At 37.8% G+C, this 23,120-nt stretch overlaps 1 protein-coding gene across 1 annotated transcript; it reads right to left on the minus strand.

Annotated features, from left to right (window-relative positions):
- Window positions 1-873: 873 nt before the first annotated feature.
- On the minus strand, window positions 874-23,120 carry LOC123875816. The gene is made up of 25 exons (XM_045921861.1): window positions 23,045-23,120; window positions 21,903-22,042; window positions 19,845-20,163; window positions 19,273-19,384; window positions 18,579-18,663; window positions 18,314-18,480; window positions 17,775-17,853; window positions 16,717-16,820; window positions 16,032-16,205; window positions 14,807-14,957; window positions 13,721-13,907; window positions 13,157-13,299; window positions 12,533-12,661; window positions 8,891-9,028; window positions 7,470-7,815; window positions 7,034-7,145; window positions 6,736-6,820; window positions 6,220-6,386; window positions 5,784-5,862; window positions 4,914-5,017; window positions 4,326-4,499; window positions 3,683-3,833; window positions 2,777-2,969; window positions 1,942-2,084; window positions 874-1,035 (listed from the first exon to the last, which is right to left on the minus strand). The coding sequence occupies exons 1-25, from the start codon at window positions 23,115-23,117 to the stop codon at window positions 874-876; spliced, it is 3,717 nt and encodes a 1,238-aa protein (XP_045777817.1). The 5' UTR covers window positions 23,118-23,120.

Genomic DNA, 23,120 nt, shown 5'->3' on the forward strand with positions numbered 1-23,120 from the left:
CGGAACTGGGTTGATCATGATGAATATTAAGTATAACTGCTAATAATAGTATGTCTGTCTATCTGCTAGCTTTTCGCGGCTCGTCCGTTATCCGATTGTGATGAAAGATAGGTACAGAGTTAGCTTACATCCTGCGTTTATGCTACTTTTCATCCCGGAAAAACCCCACGGGATTTTTATAAAACCTAAATCCACGCGGATGAAGTCGCGGGCATCAGCTGTGTAGGATATTATTAATTAAAAAAGAATTTTGATTTATCTTAAGTATTACCTGTGGCGGGTGCAGCGGTCACTAGTGCCGAACGGGCCAAGAGCCGCAAATATGAAAATCTCGATCCACTTTGTGCCTTTTGTAGAGATCCTAGGAAGGCTTGAGCTCTTTTCGAGGAAGTTTTGAAAAGGGTTATCGAGTCAACTGAGGACCCTTAGCTCTGGCTACCTTGGGCAGAGAATTGGTTTAGAATAGAATAGAATAGAATAGATTTTTATTCAAATAAACTTTTACAAGTGCTTTTGAATCGTCAAATAATTTACCACTGGTTCGGAATGCCGTTCCTACCGAGAAGAACCAGCAAGAAACTCGGCGGTTGCTCTTTTCAATTGTTCAATTTACAATAATATTCTATACTATACAAGCAATTACAGACCCGCGTTTGGCCATCCAAAGGGGTAATGCTGCCAGCATCTTGGGTTTTGATGAGGTTTTAGATTTAATTTAATTTATTTTTTAAGTTTTAATTTATATGTAGATTAGTTTATGTTATAGTATTGTCAGTTATTATTACCTAATTCTGGAATTGAAATAATCAAATAATATATTGTATTATGTTAAAAAAAATATATTTTATTTGTGTATAGATCGCTAATTTAAAACTATTTTTTAATGTTCTTGTCATCAGGCTGGTAGCGGTGTGTCCGCTGGTTGGCGATGTGGTAGAGGTACTTGGTGAGTTGGGTGAAGGGCGCCTCCACGAGCACCCACAGAGGCGCCGCGCACGCCAGCGAGGCGGCACACACCCGTGCGAATGTTACGAGCTGGAAAAAGTTTTTTTTTTCAGATTCAAGTGGTGGTAAGTGATGATGCAATCTAAAATGGAAGTGGGTTAACCTGGAAGGGGTATGGCAGATTTTCATTAAACCCATACTCCTTTGGTTTCTACATGGCATAGTACCGGAACGCTAAATCGCTTAGAGGCATGGCTTTGCCGGTAGGGTAGTAACTAGCCACGGCCGAAGCCTCCCACCAGACAAACTTTTAATTATTAGAATTTTTTAAGCAAGCTTTAGTTCAAAACTACGATCAGGCTTAGAATTGAATTAGGTAACCTTGATGTCTAGACAACTATAAATAGCCTGCCGTATGCTGCTTGTTTGAAAATGAAAATGAATGTTTCCATATTGTGTACTGTGTAGGTATAGTACTAAACTAAGTAATACTTAGTTTAGTACTATACCTACACAGTATCTAAAGTATCTAAAGTATCTAGAAACTAATAATAATTATTTCTTCGTGAACAAATCTTAATTTTTTTATGTGATGTAACCACAAAATCACGGGTTTTCCTTTACTGGTGGTATAAGATGTACCTACGTGCCAAACTTCATGACTCTAGGGATTCAACGGGAAGTACTGTAAATACGTTTTGATTACCTTTTTTCGACGGACGGGAACACAGACAGATAAGGGTTCCAAATTCACGGTTTTCGGATTTGTGCTATAAGATACCTGCCAAATTTCATGATTCTAGGTCAACGGGAAGTACTCTATAGTAACATTTTGATTCCCTTTTCCCGACGGACACGTCAGACAGACAGGCACGTTTATAGACAGACAGCTGATAACGAGGTGATCCTATAAGGGTACAATTTTTCCTTTTGGGGTACGGAACTTTAAAAACTGTTTCAATAAACTATTTAAATAGTTAGTGTAGAAATACCCACTCCATCATAAGGACCCATTGTGACGAGGCTGGTCGCCGTGGAGACGTGTATCCTGAAGAACGCGAAGTGCACCAGAAACATGCAGTAGGCCAGGCGACCGGGCACCGCCCATACCTTCCACTCCACAATGGTCCGGTAGAAACCTGGAAATAATATTCATCATTATAATATACACAATTCACAATTTTAGTGGCCCCACTGTATTAAAATATGCTATGCCTGGTTAAAAATCTACTCTAAACCATTGAGGATTTCTGTTCTCCATCTTCGAAGATATTCATTAGATCTTCACCAAAATATGGGACCACCTGGGAAATATATACAGGGTGTTTGGTAATTAGTACATAATGACGACACGTACCCATGCTACTTTGATCTGATAAATACAATGCTGAAGTAAAATGACGAAATAAAATTATAAAAATTTCCATACAAAATTTTAAATTTTTTTTATGATCAAGTTTTCATGGCCCTAACGTGCCCTAACTCACTGAGATCGTTGGCCTCGGCCTACTAAAGATGTCCAACGATCTTAGTGAGTTAGGGCACGTTAGGGTCATGAAAACTTTGACATATTTTTTTTTTTAATTTTGCATTGTGTTTATCAGATCAAAGTAGCATGGGTCCGTGTCGTCATTATATACTAATTACCAAACAACCTGTAGGTATACCCTTTCAAACAATAAAAGAATTTTCCAAATAGGTCCAGGCGTCTTTGATAATCGGAGAACATACATAAAAATAAAAATAAAAATATTTCGACGAATTAAGAACCTCTTCCTTTTTTGAAGTCGGATAAAAAGAACGGTTAAGTCGACGAGATACAAGTTCTTACTTTCTATTTTGAAAATCATTCCACATATCAGCAGTGCCATAAGAACCCCGAACAAGGGTTTGGCTGCCGTGCCGTACAGCAGTCTGATGTACATGGGGTCCCTCGGAGCGTCCCTGTAGAACACCCCTCCGGACAGGATGATGGCCAGCATGAGGGGGAAGATGGCCCAGTAGACGACGCGGTACTTGTAGTTCTAGAAAATAAATACCTCGATTAGTGTTAAGTATATCATACCAAAAACCGGTCAAGTCAGAGTCGGACTCGTACACATCCGTACCTACCATCGTACAAGGTATATAACACTGTGTACAATTTTTTATTATTTGTTTTTATATTTGAGCTGCAATAAAAATACACACTGAAAATTTCTACCTCTCATGAGATACAACCCGTGGAATTACACACTGAAAATTTTGAAATTTTCACTATTTGTTGTTAGAAGTAACAAACAAATAATAAAAATTTTAAAATGGTCGCTAAGCAAATTAAAAAAATAATTAAAATTTTGGTACGGAATCCTACCCATGTGAGATCGACTTGCACTAAAGTACTACACTACTCTATTTTACAATCCTGAGCATGTTGTGAAAACTATACCTGAAAAAGTAGCGTTAGACTGCTAAAGCAAAAGAAGAGGAAACGAAGAAGAATGTAGAATGATTTGTTTGGTTCTTTCTAGAATTCTAAAATCATATTATGAAAATAAACGTTAAAGCAAGCGTAGTATGGGACGCCCTCCAGCACGATGGACCGTTGATATAAAGCGGCTGGCAGGAAGTGGCTGGATGAGGAAGGCTGAGGACCGGGTGTGGTGGCGCTCTTTAGGGAAGGCCTATGTCCAACAGTGGAAGTCCACAGGCTGATGATGATGATGATGATGAAAATGAACATTAAATATTTAAGTACCTTGTATTGATCAAAGTGGACATTCTCCTTCTGGCAGCGGTACACGAGGTAGCCCAGCGACATGCCCGCGACGTAGCTGGCGACGTTGGCGTGCCAGCGCCGCGCCAGCGCGTTGAACGTGGCGTCCGTCGCGAATAACATTTTGGCTTGCCTGAAAAATACGAATGTAAACAATGAAAAATAATCGTAGCACAGTATTTATACTTAGGGTACTTAGGTAGTAGTCACACAGCAGTTTCACACTTATAATGTTATAAATGCGAAAGTTTGTGTGTATGTATGTGTATGTGTGTATGTTTGTCACTCCTTCACGCAAAAACTACTGGACGGACTTAGCTGAAATTTAGAATGGAGATAGATTATACCCTAAATTAACCCATAGGCTACTTTTTACCCCGGAAAACCAAACAGTTCCCACGGGATCTTTGAAAAACCTACATCCACGCGGACGAAGTCGCGGGCATCCTCTAGTAGTTTATAAAGTTAAGACTATCATGATGGTCTAGCGACAAAACGTGATTACGTTATTTTCAAAAATGCCATTTTATTTCACGCTGCTTTCTCCGTATCGTGCGATAGAGACAGTTGCAAGTCCATTAGGAGGAGTAGGATCTTCCTTTAAATAATTAAAATTAGTACTTGCTCTGGCACAACCATGAGAATCCCATCCAAGTCTTGCCAGTAGATATGAATCCCAGGGATAATGACACCGACGGTGAATATGACAGCCAGAACGGTCTTCTTGTATGCCGACCTTCGGAGCAGCACGAACAGCAGCAGGGCGAAGCAGTGCAGTTGCATGTCTACTGCGAGATACCTGTCAAAATACTGTTCGTGTTTATACTGTTCTATGTGTTTTGTTTTATAGGGGCAAGCGACAGGTCTGCCCGCGAAATACAAATTTTACTTGGTTTTTCGCAATTTGTAAACTAATACTACAACGTAGGCTTATGGCACTTTAATTCCGACAATGGCAGTAATCATCCTCACAGGTTTATATAAAAATCTTTACTTGAAAGGGTCCAGTTTAAGAAGTTAGTTCTAGTATCGACTAGGTTGTGAGTTATACTTTATAATTGAGTTCCACCTTATGGTAGGGGCATATACTATGAGGGGGCTTCCACGGTCCTAACGGTGATAATTTTTTTAAAATTAATTTATAATTTCAAGGCCCTCAGCGATGAGAAATAAATACAACACAGAGAAAGGCGAAAGAAATAATAATCCTTACCATGTGTGCATCATGCACTGAGCATTGCTGATGTTGTTGTTGAAGTACAGCAGATACGCCCACCAGCGACTCCTGCAGTCCGCCATTTCTAGACCCCCCGATATCTGCAAATAAATGAAACGAAGGATGACTGAATGCATTAAATGAATAATGCTTAACTAAAACTAATAATCTATACTAATAAATAAAATTGGAGTGTCTGTCTGTAATTTCGAAATAACTACCGCATATTAAGGTCATATGGTTATTTGAACGATACTATAACTGAATCACACGTTTTTAAAATTTTTGTCTGTCTGTCTGTCTGTCTGTCTGTTTGAAAAGGCTAATCTTGGGAACGGCTGAACCGATTTTGAGGGGATTTTCACAGACAAGTAGAGAATTGACCAGGGAGTAACATAGGCTACTTTTTTAACCGACTTTCAAAAAGGGAGTTGTGTTTTTCTACCTATGTACACCGAAATCTCCGAGATTTCTGAACCGATTTGCGTCATTTCTTTTTTAATCGATAGAGGAACTTTGCGACATTGTTTCACAAAAAATTTGGAGTCCAACTCCTCAATCCTGATGCTGCAGGGGATCTGACCAATCCACGCGGGCGAAGCTGCGGGCATCAGCTAGTAGATACATAATTGTATAGAAATAAAATAATTTACAATTGAAAGTATAGCCAATAGCTCAACGGTTATAGGAGCGGACTGAAATAAGAAAGGATGGCGGTTCAAATCCCACCCACTTACAAGCTTTACGCTTAGTTGGAGGGGAACGGGGAATGTTAGTAATGATCAAAATGGCTAATATTCTTTAAAAAAAGTTTAGGCCCAAAAGTGATAATTTATTTTTATATAAGAAAACAAAATCCACACTTACAGACCATAATGGCCCTTGTCCTACGAATTTCAGCCATGTAGCCATTAAAGCCAACACAACTGCTAATGCCGGAGTAAGTCTAAAACAAAATGATCAAGATTAAATAGTTTCACGATCTACCTTTTCAGAACGGTGTTTTAATTTATAGAAACTCGTTTGAAACAAGTGTAAATTAAAAACCCCCGACCAGTGAAGGTTACAGTAGCTAGAAAAGAGCTGATAAGTTTCAAACGGCTGAACCGATTTTCTTGGATTATAGCTAAGAACACTCTCGATCAAGCCAGCTTTCAAACAAAAAAAAAACTAAATTGAAATTGGCTCATTAGTTTAAGAGCTACGATGCCACAGACAGATACACAGATACACACATCAAACTTATAACACCCCTCTTTTTGGGTCGGGGGTTAATAAAATGATTATAATGTTCGTCTCTTACCTAATGTATCTCACAAGTATTCCTAAGGGTATTACATTCCAATTCAGATTCTCCTTCTCAGAGATAATCTCTATTTTGTAAATAAGCAAAAATGCGGATACGACCAAATAAGTCTGTAGTACTATAGATCCGTTCAGTAAAATGTACTGCGGTATACTATAATAGGCCTGAAAAAAGTTATTGATTTAAGTGAATCACCGTCGTCATTAGCTAATTAATATATCAGTGCTATACAGGCTTCTCTTTTCTGTATAAGTAATATTTTCTCTAATATAGGCAATTGTTATGATAGTAGATTTTTAAGCAACCAAACCTATGCCCAAAAATCACACACCCACCATGCCCACCTTCATAAATTGTTTCAAGGAAAATCAGATTCCAAACAAAGGCTGGAATCTCTACCACTTGGTGAGGAGTGAGTTACATCACCAGATCACGGGTTTTTGATTCATTCATTCAATTATTAATTAATTATTTTCATAATTTTGATAAGTCAATAGAGTATTAGGTACGTACCAGTTCTAAAGCATGTGAATTTTTAATAGTCAGTAGAAATGGCCAAACACAATGTGCCATGATCACTCCTGCCATGATGATACATCTACAAAGAAAACAACAAAATATTATGAAGAAAGATTAATTACCTATGAAGAAATAAAAGTTAATTCATAATTTCAAGTAAGTAATCAAAGAAAAAGTCGTTCAAAAGGCAGTTTAAAATAAGAAGTAGGTAAGTACCCATTGGAACTGGAAATGAATTTTTTCTAATGTTGTGTTTAGGTGGTAAATGGAAATAAAATATAAAAAAACGTACTTTATACAATGTAATCCTGCAAGGCTTTGTAATCTAGGATCCGAATTTTTTTTCATTGAAATAAGTTTCTTCCAGTTAAGATTTATTGCAAAACACGATAGAAGCGTGGGTCCTAAAACAAAAAAAATGGGGCCATGGAGTCTTAGTGCTAAAAAAATTTACGAGACATTTCACCTCGATTAATAGCTTCATCTGGTGACAAAAGGGCTGGCTCATTTTTTGCGCAAAGGATCAGCCTGGCTGTCCACTGCGGAAATGCAGTCACTTGGCACCATTCCACGCGGACATAATTTGTACAGTAATTAGATAAGGCTTTAAGTTTTATTGTAATATATTTTCAATGAAAAAAGACAATAAAATAAACTTGCATAGATTAATAATAACTGTTTTTTCCATTTTCCTTAACAGGTAATAAATTCTACCTATAAAAACCTACCTTTACATTTCTCAGGCTTAAAATATAATTCGTTAATGCTTCCTATAGCATTCACCATCAGAATTGTAAGCAACAAGATAGCTACCATAACATCAGCAAAATCTATATCAATATTCTTATCAGATACGCTTTGACAATCATGGTTGTATACTCTTGTTTTAAGTTCATATCCGTTCCATAAAGATTCGTTGAGGCATCCCTCAAGGAAGTCTGCTGACACCTCTGTTATATTTCCTCTATACATTTGGCAATTTGCATAATTTGCATCTGAATTTGGGGTAACTATTAAGCATATGCCATATCTTAGATTTGTGTGATTAAAATGTGTTCTTCGTAACGAGTATTCCTAAAACAAGACACATTAATTCGATTTATTGATCAACATTGAGCTGAAGTTCAAGGACCGATAACAATGTCGACGACCGTCCAAGTTTTATGAATATGATTATGGCGGAACATATTGAGTGAAATGTTAATATCTTAATAAGTAATACAAAAAACCAGCTCTGTGACCAGTTTACGATATTTTGGTGACATTTAAAGAATGAGGATTTTGTGGGACAGGCCCCCTAGATGCCCCTATAGAGTGTTATTTTAGGCTAAGGATATATCTAGCGGTAATAGCTAAACTATGACATTAAGGTAGATCCACACCGAAGTTATGTGCGTAAGTTAAATATCACTTGTTTTAAGAGGGCTCTCTCCGTCACTCGTTTCATACAATCGTAGTTCCAATTTCATTTGAATATTAAGCAACCAAAGTCCATGAAATTTTGCAGACATATTCTAGAAACTAATATCTGTGTCTGTGGTTTTCCAGATTTCTGTTAAAATATTCGGTTTCAAAGATACGCGGTCTTAAAAATTTTCATACAAATCTTTGAGCCCCTGTAATTTTAAAACTACATATTTTTAGAAAAATCTAAAACACCACAGACACAGATATTAGTTTCTAGAATATGTCTGCAAAATTTCATGGACTTTGGTTGCTTAATATTCAAATGAAATTGGAACTACGATTGTATGAAACGAGTGACGGAGAGAGCCCTGTTAATAGTGGAGGCAAACAATGAGAAGAAACATGCCGGCCTGAGAGTTCTCCATAATGTTCTCAAAGGGCACACACCTCGTTTGCTACTCGTGGTGGACTATAGCTTCTGGACCCTTCTCATTCTGAAATAAAATCCAGTCTTAGTAGTGGACCGATGATGGGTTGAGATGTTTTTAGGGTTCCGTATCTCAAAAGGAAAAACGGAACCCTTATAGGATCATTTTGCTGTCTGTCTGTCTGTCTGTTTATTAATATATAGACTAGCGCTTGTCTGCAATCAGACGGTGACAAGTGATGATACTGCCTTAGATGGAGCGCGCTTGTCTAGAAGATGCCTATTCACTCTGGACTTGAAGGTATGAAACTATACCTGTATCATATCAAGCAGTTCGCTAGAGGTATCGGAAACAAGATTGAAATGTACAGTGCAGTACAGTCCGCTCGGTTCTTGCAGGCAGCCCTCGTAATCGTCCATATGATATATTGCGGGCATTCGATCATATTCAGTATCTGAAACAAAATAATACGTGCTTATATCACATTTTTTTTTGTCAATATTTTAGACAATTCGCATTAGCCAGGCAGTTCTAATAAAAAAGCAAAACTATGACCTACACCGATCGAATATGTCGGGGCGTAAAAAAAATACAAATCTTGTGTTTTAGCTAAAAATACTTATAAGAGAAGCTTTTAGAATATAATAAATAATACGTGTTTTCTTAGTTTTAAAAACCGGCGAAGAGCGAGTTGGACTCGGCCACGATGAAACCCACACTTTTTTTTTTCGTGAGGATAATCCTTCATGGATTCCACCGGCCATGTGGCACAGTGGTTATGTTGGACTCCTACCGACTAAAAAATCACAAATGTTAAATCCTATTTTATTATTTTACTTCAATTACGGAACCCTAAAAAGTAGAATGACACTATACCCATACGGTAGGTATATCTAGTCTGCATTTTCTGGTTTCTTTGTTCTTATATTCTAAGGCTTCTGGTGAAAATATCATATCCTTTCAATGTTTTTCTTTTAGTTTTTAAGGACATTAAATGTACTTAATAAGGTATGGATGACTTACCGTTTAAATAATAAATTACTCCAACACACCCTTTGCAGAAGAATATCAGATAAAACACAGTCACTTTTAACTCCATTTTTAATTATTTCAACGTCAAAAAGTATTTATTTTTATTTTTAATTTATAACACAAAAACAAGCAAAAATATAATTCATTTTAGGAATTTATAATTTTCCTTCCACTGATCTATAAAGGCATAAACAAACATTTAATTTGTCAATTCAATAAAACAGACGATCTCCTCACGCGTGCGGATAAAATAGAAGCACAACTTCTAAACACTTTCGTTTATAAGGAGCGTGCGTAGAGACACAAAGTCTAGATATACCGGACAGGGCACTCTTAGGCTCAGCGCATACAGACGGAGTGGAATACTACTAATACTAGCGTGTATCTCAAAGACACAATGTCTAGAGCTACCGAATAGCGCACTCTTAAGGTGAACGCACATTTATCTGAACCGAACGCGTCGAACGAGCCGAACGAAACGAATTTTAGAATCCTGTATATGAAATCTCATGAAACCTCGCACACTTCCCCGCGTCGAATCGTCCGAATCGGAAGTAGATTTCATATATAGAGAATTCTAAAATTCGTTTCGTTCGACTCTTTCGATGCGTTCGACTCGGATAAGTGTGCGTTCACCTTAAGGGTGAGATTTATAGAGCGAGTGACTTTGCTCAGACTTAAGATTGAGTTAAAACGAGACAGATTTATGTGAGAGATTACATCTGTCTCGTGTTAACTCTGTCTTAAGCCTAAGCAAAGTCAGAGTGCGCTCTATGGATCTCACCCTTAGGGTGACTCTGCACTGCATCCGATCCGAATCTGATTAGAATCCGAGAATTCTCTTTCCAAAGTAGTCGCAGGTTTATTTGAACAGGGTGCCAACGGATCCCTATTACTAAGCCACCACTGCCCGTCTGTCTTGTAGTGGGATGTATCTTGTAGGTAGAGCGTTGTAATTTGCACAGAATGTAAATTTCACACGAGAAAAAAAAACTTTAACAAAATGGTAGCCACGAAAATTAAAAATCCATACTATAATATTATAAATGCGAAACTGTGTCTGTCTGTGTGTCTGTCTGTCTGTCTGCTACCTTTTCACAGCCCAACAGTTTAACCGATTCTGACGAAATTTGGTACAGAGTTAAGAGCTTATATCCCGGGGACGGACATAGGCTACTTTTTATCCTGGGAAATCAGAGTTCCCACGGGATTCCTAAAGACCCATCCGCTTAACCGATTTGTATGAAATTTGGAAAAGAGGTAGCTTGCGTCCCTGTAATTGACATAGGAAACTTTTTATACCGGAAAATCAAACAGTTCCCACGGGATCTTAAAAATCCTTAATCCACGTGGACGAAGTCGCAGCCATCCTCTAGTAATATATAGTGTTATTTCCTGTGATGGTGCGAATCCATTCGTGTGCGAACTAACTCGCACTTGACCGATTTCTATTCATCGTTACGGTATACATTACATTCATCGATCTATAAAATAAATCGTACCTACGTAGTACGTAGTGGCTGGTAGTAGTGGCGTAGTAGGCGTAGGCCAGGCGTAGCTATGACTAACAGCTGTTAGTTTTTAGTTTGACCTAATTATTTTAGTCTTAGGTCAAAATTTTCTATGTATCCAAATCTGACGGTTAGTACAATATAGTCTAGACTAGTTGATGCCTACGACTTTATCTTCGTGGATTTAGGTTTTTGAAATCCGGTGGGATCTCTTTGATTTTCCGGTATAAAAAATAGCCTTCGCACTTTCCCGATCTATAACTATTCCATGCAAAAAATCACACCGATTCGTTGCTCCGTTGCGGCGTGCCGCGTGATTGAAGGAAAAACCAACAAACCAATAAAGTAACAAACAAATACTTTTTCGCATTTATAATATTGAGTAGTGTTTAATCGAACCAAGGAGTGGCAAAACTTTGGTTTTTAACTATAACAATATAGGTAGCTTATTATCATTTCAGAATTTACCTAAGAATGTATACCTATTAGAAAAACCCATATGTAAACCTGAATAAGGAATAAATAATTTAATTGATAGGTCATCAATATGTTGAATATTTTTATCACGGTTTAAGTCAATGGGGTTTGAATAGATAAGTTTAATTACAGTAGGTATACTACTTGTAAAAACGTAGGTATAGTTACCAAAACGGTGATATCCTATTGGTTAAGATTTTACACCTCCAATTCTTTTTTTTTATAATTTAGATACAATATAGCCCTTGACTGCAATCTCACCAGCAGGCCGATTCAGAACCCTTCGATAACATAATTGTCGATCGATTCGGCAAGTTGTCGTTCGATAAAATGTATTTTCAATTCAGAATAACCGAATTGACAGTGAAATTGTCGAAACCGAAACCGAATCGAACAGACGTAGATATCGTTCGAGTGGCAAATAATGATGCAGTCTAAAATGGGAGAGGACTAACCGTTTATTTGTTTGAAAGGGTATACTTTACAGGTGGTCCTATATAAATTTGATAAAGATTTGATGAATATCTTCGGAGATGGAGAACAGAACTCCTCAATGCATAAGAGTAAATTGCTCGCGATCAATGTAAAAGCTTAGTAAACAGTAGGGTTTTAACTGGGCATAGCATATTTTAGTACAGTGGGGGCACTAAAAATTGTAAAAAAAATTCAAAAGAAAAATGAAACCTACTTTAATAAGCACAAACACTAAAAAGTAAAAAATAATTTCTGTATCTACACTAATGTAAATGTATGAATGAAGTCGAGCGAGCATAGTAAAAGAAACTACAAATCTAAGTGTGAAGCTCGCTCGACTTCATACATAGTGTAGTGTTTGTGGTATTGAAGTCGGTTTTTTCTTCTGGTTTTTTTTAAATTTTATAAACAAGTGTTGGTATTGTCGATCTTCTCCTGAGATTTGTTGGTGAATTCGTGTTTCTCCTCGACTTTCTTGATTCGTCGTGAGCTCAAGTACTTGGTGAGCTCGACGAAGGGCGCCTCCACGAACAGCCACAGCGGAAGCGCTATTGCCAATGAGATGAGAGTGACATAGAGTAGCAGTAGGAACTGAAACAAGTAAATAAAAAAATACAAACTTTTTGAACTGAACTACCGACTGATTTGAAACTCCATGAAATGAAAAAGCGATTCAATAAGAGATAAACTAGTACTTCCCTTTGACCTAGAATCATGAAATTTGGTGATTCGCCCTTTGCCAGTATTTTTGCGTTTGGTATTAACCAATACCAAATGCCATTCCTATTATAACTAACCAGTTATAATCGGAAATTTTTGCGCTAGTTAGACGTTAAGTTATAAATAAAAAAGCTATAGACAAGTAATAATTCAATAAATCAATTTTGGACTTGCCTTACACGAATTTAAAAATCTATCAAAATAAATACTCCTGAAAAAAAGCAAACTATAGGTAATTCTGGTTCTTCTCAGTAGGCAAGGCAATCCGAACCAGTGGTAGACGCATTTGACGATTCAAAAGTAGTTTGTAAAAGTTTAATTGAATAAAAAATATTTTCATTTTGTTTTTTTTTTTGAAAAAGTAACCTGATTCGCTGAGGAAAGGGTCAACAGAGATGTCCTCAAGGATAGATATATCCTCAGACACGGCATATGGATGATGTACACGCAGTAGCTCAGCCGACTGGGTATAGTCCACAGCTTCCACTCCATCACTCTCCTGTATACATCTGAAATTATTAGTTGAAATTATTATCATTATCACATTATGACTAGTGGTTCGCCCAGAACTAAGACCACACGGACGTTCGCCTGTTAAAATGCTGAGAGCAATAATGCATGAAGTTCGCTTCACTATTATTTATTGCGAAGTTATGTTAAAAATATTATTTATCTGATTTTAGTATTCATTGTTCAAATGCAAGGTATAACTGAAATTATACACAATTTTATGTGTCCCATTTCGTATGGGAGCCCCCTGAAATAAAACTTATATTTTTTTCATGCAATATTCGGCTGAAGGCCATCACTTTAAATATTACGTTTGAATTTGAAATAATTACTTTCATTAATTCAGAAGTTATAAGGCTCTGACAGATGGACTGATGTATAGACTTCATCAGTGCAACTTCATTCAAGATAGATTCTTACTTTCCAATTTGAAGATCGCTCCGAATATGAGGCCCGCGGCGAGGATGCCGAAGATAGGTTTAACCAGGGCTCCGTACAGCGCTCGTACGTAAGCCGGGTCTCTGGGAGCATCTCGGTAGAAGACGCTTCCTGACAGTATGATGGCTAGCAGCAGGGGTGCTAGAGCCCAGTAAACAATCCGGTAGTTCTGAAAAAATAGTTACGAGTGCCTAGTTTGAACCTTGTTTGAACCCCGAGCAGGCGAAGGATTCTTTGTATAATAAGTTAGAATCCTGAGTATAGTGAGAGATTCAAAGGCACAAGAAACAAGAACTTTGTTATCGTGTGATACATACAACTTTTCCCTCTTTGGGTCAGTGAGGTGAAAAAATATTGTCAATCTTATAAACCAACGGTTATGACTTTTAGGTCGTAATTTTCACTTTACTATTGTAAATGTACTTATAAGAGTGTTTTTGTCATAAGTTAATCATGTAAGCTATAGTTCACGACAGGTCGACATGACAATGGCGGTGGGGACGCTCCGTGCGGGTGTGCGGGGCGTCCCTCCACCTCATACCCCGATTGCCATGTCGACCTGTCGCGTACTATAGTTACGCGAGTAAAACTTACAGGTTTATCAGCGGCCTTAGCCCATGACTGCGACTTCGTCCACGTGGATTTAGGTTTTTAAAAATACTGTCGGAACGCTTTGGTTTTCTGGTGAGAAAACAGCCTATGCCTCTCCCCAGCCCGGCTAGCATAGGCAGTAGATAAAAATTATATCCCCGATTATATTCACTGATTTCTATGACATCAGTGGATATAATCGGGGGATATAATTTTTATCTACTGCCCATGCTAGCCGGGCAGGTCTTTAATTATATGTATACAAAGCACATCAGATTTTCCGGGGGGGGGGGGGGGGGATATATAGCTTATTATGTCACTCTCTTTAAAAAAAAAAAGCAGTTCAATTCGTTCAGTTCAGTTCGTTGTTCGATTGGAAAAAAAAACCATCAAAGAAAAACAATTAATTTCGCATTAATAGTATAGGTTGTAATGGATAGGTACTAGTGAATGGCTATTATCTGTCAAAATACTTACTCTATACCTCTTGATATCAATGTCAAGCTGTTGGAGCCTGTACACTAAGTAGCCCAAAGCAAGGCCGACTATGTAGCTAGATATGTTGGCGTGCCCCGTTTTGTATATCTCGTTAAAAGAAGGCTCGACCTCAAACAGCGTGCGGGATCCACTGGAATGTTAAAAGAATAAATTTAGAAAAGGAAATTAGCTGTTACCTTTGGCGTCGTATTGTGGGGGCAATGACATGCGATGTAAAGTCGTTGCTCTTGGTAAAGTATGTCAAATCACGGCGCTTAGTACGTCCGATTTAAATTTTTTGATTATGTATGAAAGATTAGCATAAAAGGGTTTTAGAGATACACAATCTTACTAAGTAAATAAATAACCAATAATAAATAACAATTAATATTCCTATTAGTTATAGTCGTCAAAAAGACCACCCCTGGTTGCCCCTGGACCAAAAGTGCCCATCAAGCTGGCAGCATTGCCCCGCTGAATGGCGATGGACAACCTTTGGACCAGGTAGGCCCTAGAGCGTGGATCGCAGCCTCTTTCTCTTAGAGGACGGATCCGATCTAAATGATACACGAAATAAAATAATTGTGCTTTATTGTACACTATTATTAAATCCCCGACACAAAAACTTCTATAACAAAACTAGAAAAAAGCTGATAACTTTCAAACGGCTGAACCGATTTTCTTCGGTTATAGCTAAGAACACTCTCGATCAAGCCACCTTTCAAACAAAAAAAAAAACTAAATTAAAATCGGTCCATTCGTTTAGGAGCTATGATGCCACAGACAGATACACAGATACACACGTCAAACTTATAACACCCCTCTTTTTGGGTCGGGGGTTAAAAATGGAATCTATGTTCGCGGAATTTAACATATTTACGAAATGTGAAATTTTCCTTTTGTAATATAGACTAGGAGGAGTAAGAGCGGATTTTTTTAAACTATAGTGAATTCTATTATCGCCGAGCGAGATTGCGAGTGGTCGCTAATCATATCACACTAATATTATAAGGGCGAAAGTTCTGTGTATATGTGTGCAAGTTTGTTAATCTTTCACGCAAAAACTACCGGACAGATTTGGCTGACATTTAGAATGGAGATAGATTATACCCTGGATTAGCACATAGGTTACTTTTATCCCAGAAAATTAAAGAGTTCCTACGTGATTTTTACAAAACCCATATCCACGCGATCGAAGTCGCGGGCATCAGCTAGTAAAACATACGTTGGGTCCATTAGCATGAAAGGGTGCAGATCTCGCACGTAGATGTGAGCTGCTAGTATGATGATGCCGAGGATGAAGAGCGTCGCCAGGGCTGCGGGCCTGCGCGCGCGCCGCCGCAGCGCCACGCACGTGACGATCCCGAGGACGAACAACTGCATGTCCATTCCTAAGTACCTGGAACATGAACGTTGTGTTTTGGATGATTCCCTGGATTAGGCTTGTATAGGTCCATCATTTAAAAAAAAATACTAAACATTCTTTACATTCACACCTATATTTGTGTGTGTGTGTGTGTTTGTTACTCTTTCACGCAATAACTTCTGGACGGATTTGGAATGTAGATAGATTATACCTTGGTTTAACACATAGGCCTACATTTATCCCGTAAAAACCATGGTATCCGAGAGATTATTTAAACGTAATATATCCAGGCGAATGAAGTCGCGGGCATGATATAGTTTATTGTGATGCATAGTAGACATTCGTTTTTGAAAACGTTTTGAAAGACTACAAAAAAGTCATCATTTGTATACAACAAGAGCCGCACGTGCGTTGATGTCTTTTGACTTGAGAAATTGACACAAGAGAGTTGTGAAGGAAGGTATTGATGTAGAGCAAGTTTTGCCACCGGCAACTCCTGCTCTGAGACCCACCAATCCTGCTGGCACCTGGAAGTATAACATACCAGCCTGCCACGATGCATTGCGAGTTGTAGAAGTAGTTGTTGATGTAGAGTAGGTTCTGCCACCAACGACTTCTGCAGTGAGACCTCAGCGTTCCTGCTGACACCTTCAAATACAATATAAATAAATTATTTTTAATTCATAGCCAATAGACGAGTGTGTGCAGTGAAAACACCGGTCAAATGCGAGTCGAACTTGCACACGATGGTTCAGTACCATTGCATAAGATATAACACTATGTACTCTTTATTTATTTTTTATTTGTAAGACAGCCATTTAGAGATTTTTATTATTGGTTGTTTGTTACATAAACACATTCTGTGAAATTTTCAACTCTATTAAGGTTCATTAGTTCTGTCTGTCAGTTCGCCGGACTACTATTATAGATTATACATACTCTTCGGCCACGGAACCCTGAAATGCCATGATAGCATAGTGGTCAAGACGTCGGCTTCCTATTCAGAGGGACTAGAGTATCCCGGGCCTCTGACTTGTTTTATCCAATCAAATATTACGCGATATTACTAACATACCCGTGCACAGTAGTGGACTGGCGATGGGTTGATCATCATGATCAACCCATTTCCGCGCCACTACTGAGTACGGGTTTCCTCTCAGAAGGAGAAGGGTTTAGGCCATAGTCTGCCACGCTGGCCCAATGCGGATTGGCAGACTTCACACACCTTTGAGAACATGGAGAACTCTCAGGCATGCAGGTTTCGTCACGATGTTTTCCTTCACCGTTAAATTGCTAATAATAATAAAATTGAAGCTTAAAACGCACATAACTGAAAAGTTAGTGGTGCGTGCCAGGGATCGAACCCCCGACCTCCGATTAGGAGGCGGACGTTCTAACCACTAGCCTATCACAGCTTACAGATGGGTTGATCATGATAAAAATATATTAATATACACACACTTATATATATATTATATATATAATATACACACGCTTATTATACACACTTAGAACCGTGGCATGTGGAAACCCCTTTAAGAAACCTATGTCCAGAAGTGGACGTCTACATAGATGGTCATGAAGATAATGGTACACACTTACTTCCCAAAAAGGTCCAGGCCCAATAAATTTTGTCCATGTTGCCATCACAGCTATTGTGACAGCATACACCGGCGTTAGTCTGAAAATATTTTACCTACTTTATTTTTGTACAAAATATTCTTACGTAGTTAAAAAATTAAATCCGCGATCTATTATTAAAGCGGCGAAGGGCGGCCGCACCCACCCACATGCCAATAACTCCTCTCACAGAAAGGATCAGTATACGTGTTCTATTGTCTTTATAATGGGGAGTGCTCTGAGGAGCTGTTTGACCTCATTCCACCCTCCTTTTTCTACAACTGCACCGCACGTCACCGTAAGCAATTTCACCCTGACCACCTGGGTGCCTGCTGCACTTCGGCCGCTCGTTGTGCCAGATCCGTTTTTAACCAACTTCAAAAGAAGGTAGAGATTCTCAATTCGACTATATGTTCTTTTTTGTAAATTTGTGTAGTCCACAAATAATATTTAGGATTTGCCTTTACACAAACCTTTCAAAATATGCTCCCGACAAAAGGATACCTACAATCGAAGCTTACCTAAAATATCTAACAAAGATTCCTTTCGGCACCATCCGCCAGCTGAGCTGCTTATCCTCTGCGTACAGTTCCATCTTGTAAGACATCAGAAGCCCTGATACAACTATGTAAGTCTGCAGTACTATCGACGCGTTCAGGATGAGCAGCTGCGATACGGTGTAATAGCTCTGAAATTTTTATTTTGTTAATGTGGGGGGGATAAGAACATCAATCGCGCAACCGCGTCACCGAAAAGCGCAGCGTTGGGAGAATGCAGTTGTGTTACCATTTCCAAGTCATAGGAGTTGTGAAGAGCCATCAGAAAAGGCACTGCGCAGTGCACTAGGATGACACCCAGCGGTATGATGCACCTAAAACACATAATTTTTTTCAAATTGCTTAGATTGTAGAAAATATCCTTGTTGATATCCTTGTATGTAGTTTCATTTAGAAAAAGTTACTATAGCCCCAAGGTCTTAAAAAAGTTAAAACTTTAAAAAATATATTTTAATGTAAAAGCTTTTATAATGTACTAAAAAGCATCGAAACTTACTCATGAAAACAAAATATTATACAGGGTGTAATTAAAATGGTAGCATGAACTTAGCACTATTGTTATACTACCGAAACACAATCTAATATCAATCACCATTTGCCGCATACTTGTAGTTTTAGACTTAGTATTTTTCAAACCCGTAATGTATAGCATGCAAAACTCGGGGTCAATGCCCCACCTACGATGCGGTATGACCCCCTGGGACTGAACCACGCAACGTTCGTTAACCTTTTGCGTCAGTCAGATATTTAAAAAAATAGATTTTAATTAATTTTTTCATGTTTCTTTTTGTGGTATCATATCAGTAATCGTCAGTACTATCACCTGCCCTCGCTTTTGCTAGCATTCTAATTACAACTTGTATAGGTCCAAACACAACTATCCTATCATATTGTTTTGCCTGTGTGAGTAGTTAGGAACTAACCTCCAAAAATCTATCCCTTTAAATCTCTGTAATCGTGGATCAGGGTGTTTCGTGTTTCTTACGAGATTCTTCCAATTTCTGCGTATCGAAAAGCTTGACAATAGACTTTTTTCTGAAATATTAGTAGTGCAATTAGTTATAATCAAGGGTAAAACTGAATATGATACAATCCAATAAAACCCATATTTTAATGTGTCAACTAGAACTAAGAAGTTGAAGAGTGAGTGGTAGGAGGAGTTGAAAAAAAAAGTTCAGGAGTAAATAAAAAAATAAATGATTCCGTATTCAATTACGTAATAAATACATAATAAAATGTAGTTTGTCTGTTACCTTCTCAGAGTTCAACCAATCAATGGACCCTAGCGAAATAAGATTCTAACTTTGCACCCTGAAAAGGTTCATCATTGACCAACCTTTCGCTTCCTCTCAAAATCAGAAGACTGATAGAGACTATTTTTATCCAGAAGAATATGACAGAAAATAGAAAAATGTGAAGAAGATAAATATTAAACGTAGACAAGGCAAGTTGCGAGCTGTAGTAAAAGCTGCTCTTGGTGAAAATAAAGTTTTACCTTCTTTCCCATTTGATATACATTCCGTGTCACATATGCTTCCGATAATATTAAGCAGGAGAATTGATAGCAAAACTACTACTACTATAATATCACTAGTGTCCACTGTAATTTCATCAGACAACGCATGGCAGTAATGCTTCTCTACTTTCGTCTTCAATTTATAGTCCTTCCATATGGTATCGTTCAGGCATCCCTCAAGGGATTCCGATGTCACCGTAGTTCTATTCCCTATATACGGTTGACAGTACCGATTTACACAGATGCTGTATCGTATTTTTGTATGATTGTAATGAGTTGTTGTTTTTTCCGAATATTCCTAAAACGATTTTGAAATAATTTTACATAATACAAAGAAAACAGAACATATCCATTAAAATTAAAAAATATATGAAATATAGCTATAGCTATCTAATAATAAATAATTAGTGAATCGGATTCTCATAGTTCCGGTTTACCCCCTTCTAGCAAATTTTATTTCTTTGTTATTTTAAGTACAGATACATACTATGATAGTGATTCAAACTCATTGAAAGTATTAAATCAAATTGGGTACCTTAGCATAGGCATCACTCAGAAAAGCAGGTATTATTTAAATACTTTTATCGAATTATTGGAATGTCTTCCAAAAACCTACGCAAAAAACACAGGTTCAATGCGTAGAGGTTATCCGAGAGTTTTAATCTAAAACAGCTAATTTGTGCCCCCCCCCCCCCCCCTACATATAGCTCCATTATATAATGGCAGCTTTATTGCTACTACCATCTAGCCTTTGAGCTAATAAGTAATACTATTCTAGCTTAAACTTCTACTGTAAAAAAGTTAATGGCAAAATAAATAATTGAATTGGATGAGGAAGGCTGAGGATCAGGTGAGGTGGCGCTCTTGAAGGAAGGCCTATGTCCTACAGTGGACATCCACACGCTGATGATGACGGTGATGAATAATTTAAAATGTATTTAATACTTTTGGGTAGGCAGGTAGGTAAATGTCTTGGTGCTTGTAAGACTTAACAAATTAACGTAATTAAGTATATAAACGAGAAGATTTAGAAGAAGCTTATGACTGAAGTTGATGACATGCCTAATTTAAATAATTGCATCCGCTATTATTTTATTCAGTAAGTATTTCTTAAAAATTTATCATCGATTGTTATCCATTAATCAACATTATTTTGTTTGCAAAATATTAGCTACTTATTGCAATAATGCTCAAAGTCAAAATGATTGCATAATAAGGATTAAGAAAAATGGGTACATACATTTTTATTTTATTGTGAGATAGGCTTGCGTTTGACGATAATCATCCATACTATCCATACTAATATTATAAATGCGAAAGTGTGTCTGCCTGTCTGTCTGTCTGTCTGCTACCTTTTCACGGCCCAACAGTTTAACCGATTCTGACGAAATTCGGTACAGGGTTAGCTTATATCCCGGCGACGGACATAGGCTATTTTATCCCGGAAAATCAAAGAGTTCCCGTGGAATTCCTAAAAACCCATCCGCTTAACCGATTTGTATGAAATTTGGTACCGAGGTAGCTTGCGTGCATGTAATTGACATAGGCATGTTATCTCGGAAAATCAAACTGTTCCCACGGGATCTTTAAAAACCTAAATCCACGCGGACGAGGTCGCAGGCATCCTCTAGTGTTTAATATAAACCAATGATGATGTCTTGGCTGTGAACCTCATGATTCACAGCTGATTTTGCCGATTGAGCAGGGGTGGTAGCGGCTAATGATGCAGTTACACCTCACTGACATTACGAAGCAAAGCTGAAGTGGGAATAGGCAGGGATGTAATTCGAAAAACCGATAAACGTTGGGGTCCCAAGGTGATAGAATGGAGACCTCACGTCGGAGCGCAGCGAAATGAAGACTTTTCGTTAGGTGGACCGGTCATACGAGTCGCTAAATTCAGGCGGCGCAAGACCGTGGCATGTGGATATCTCTACAAGATACCTATGTCCAGCAGTGGACGCGTATCGGTTGGTAATGATGACGATGATAGACGATATTGACGAAACGAGAACGAGAAATTAAATCAATAGTTACCTGAATCATGTTCAGAAGTTCACTTCGTTCATCAGAGACCAAGTCAAAGTGTATCGTGCAATAAACGTCATTGGGGTTTTGAAAACATTCAGTAATATCGTCTACATGATATACGGGAGGCATTCGGTTATATTCCGTCTCTGAAAATTGATTTATGAGATGTGGTTTAAGAGAGGTCTCTCCGTCACTCGCTCCATATAAACGTAGTTCGTCTCTCATTGGAATACTAACCAATCATACTCAATGGAATTTTGTAGCAACGTTCCGGGAACTAATATCTATGCTTGTGATTTTCCAGATTTCCGTTAAAATATTCGATTTCAAAGTTACGCGGACTTAAAAATTCACATACAAATCTATGAGCCCCTGTAATTTTAAAAATACATATTTTTAGAAAAATCTAAGAACCCTCAGGCACAGATATTGGTTTCTAGAATAGGTATATTATGTCTGCAAAATTTCATGGACTTTGGTTGCTTAATATTCAAATGAAATTGGAACTGCGATTGTATGGAGTAAGTGACGGAGAGAGCCCTGTTAATCATTATGATCATCTACCCAAAATGAAAAAAAAAATACTAAACCAAATGATAATTACGATGACTGATTGGATGATCTACTGATGACACACGGACATAAGCTACTTTTTACTCCGGAAAATCAAAGATTTCCCACGGGATTTTAAAAAACATAAATCCACGCGGACGAACTCGCGGAAATCACCTAGTTTAAATATAGGCAAGAATTTCATTTTCAGAAATCGTCCAGTTAGTTTTATTATAAGTTAGATATAGATAATTAAGGAGATGTTTGATCCAAACTTAGATAGGTATAGGTACCTATTGTGTTGCGTCAAAATTAATAGTCAAAGTCAAATCATTTATTCAAAGTAGGTACAATTGTACTCCTTTTGATAGTTGAATTTGTTAAATTTATACGATATCGTGAAGATTATTAACTACGTTACTTAAAACTAACGCTACGAGGGTTCCAAACGCGCCCAAGTCTGAGAAGAGCCCACAACAAACTCACCGGGTATAAAATTATTTAACTTAATTACTTAATTGTAACAACTAAGGTAAACCGTGTTTTGTAGGTAAACAACAAATCATTAAAATAATAGTAATTACATCAGTACTTACCGTTTAAATAATAGATCACTGCGTTGCATTGCTGCAGTAGTATTAGAAACAGTACACCAAGTATTGAAAGCATTTT

The sequence above is a fragment of the Maniola jurtina genome, chromosome 20, assembly GCF_905333055.1.
Source record: "Maniola jurtina chromosome 20, ilManJurt1.1, whole genome shotgun sequence".
NCBI lineage: Eukaryota > Metazoa > Arthropoda > Insecta > Lepidoptera > Nymphalidae > Maniola > Maniola jurtina.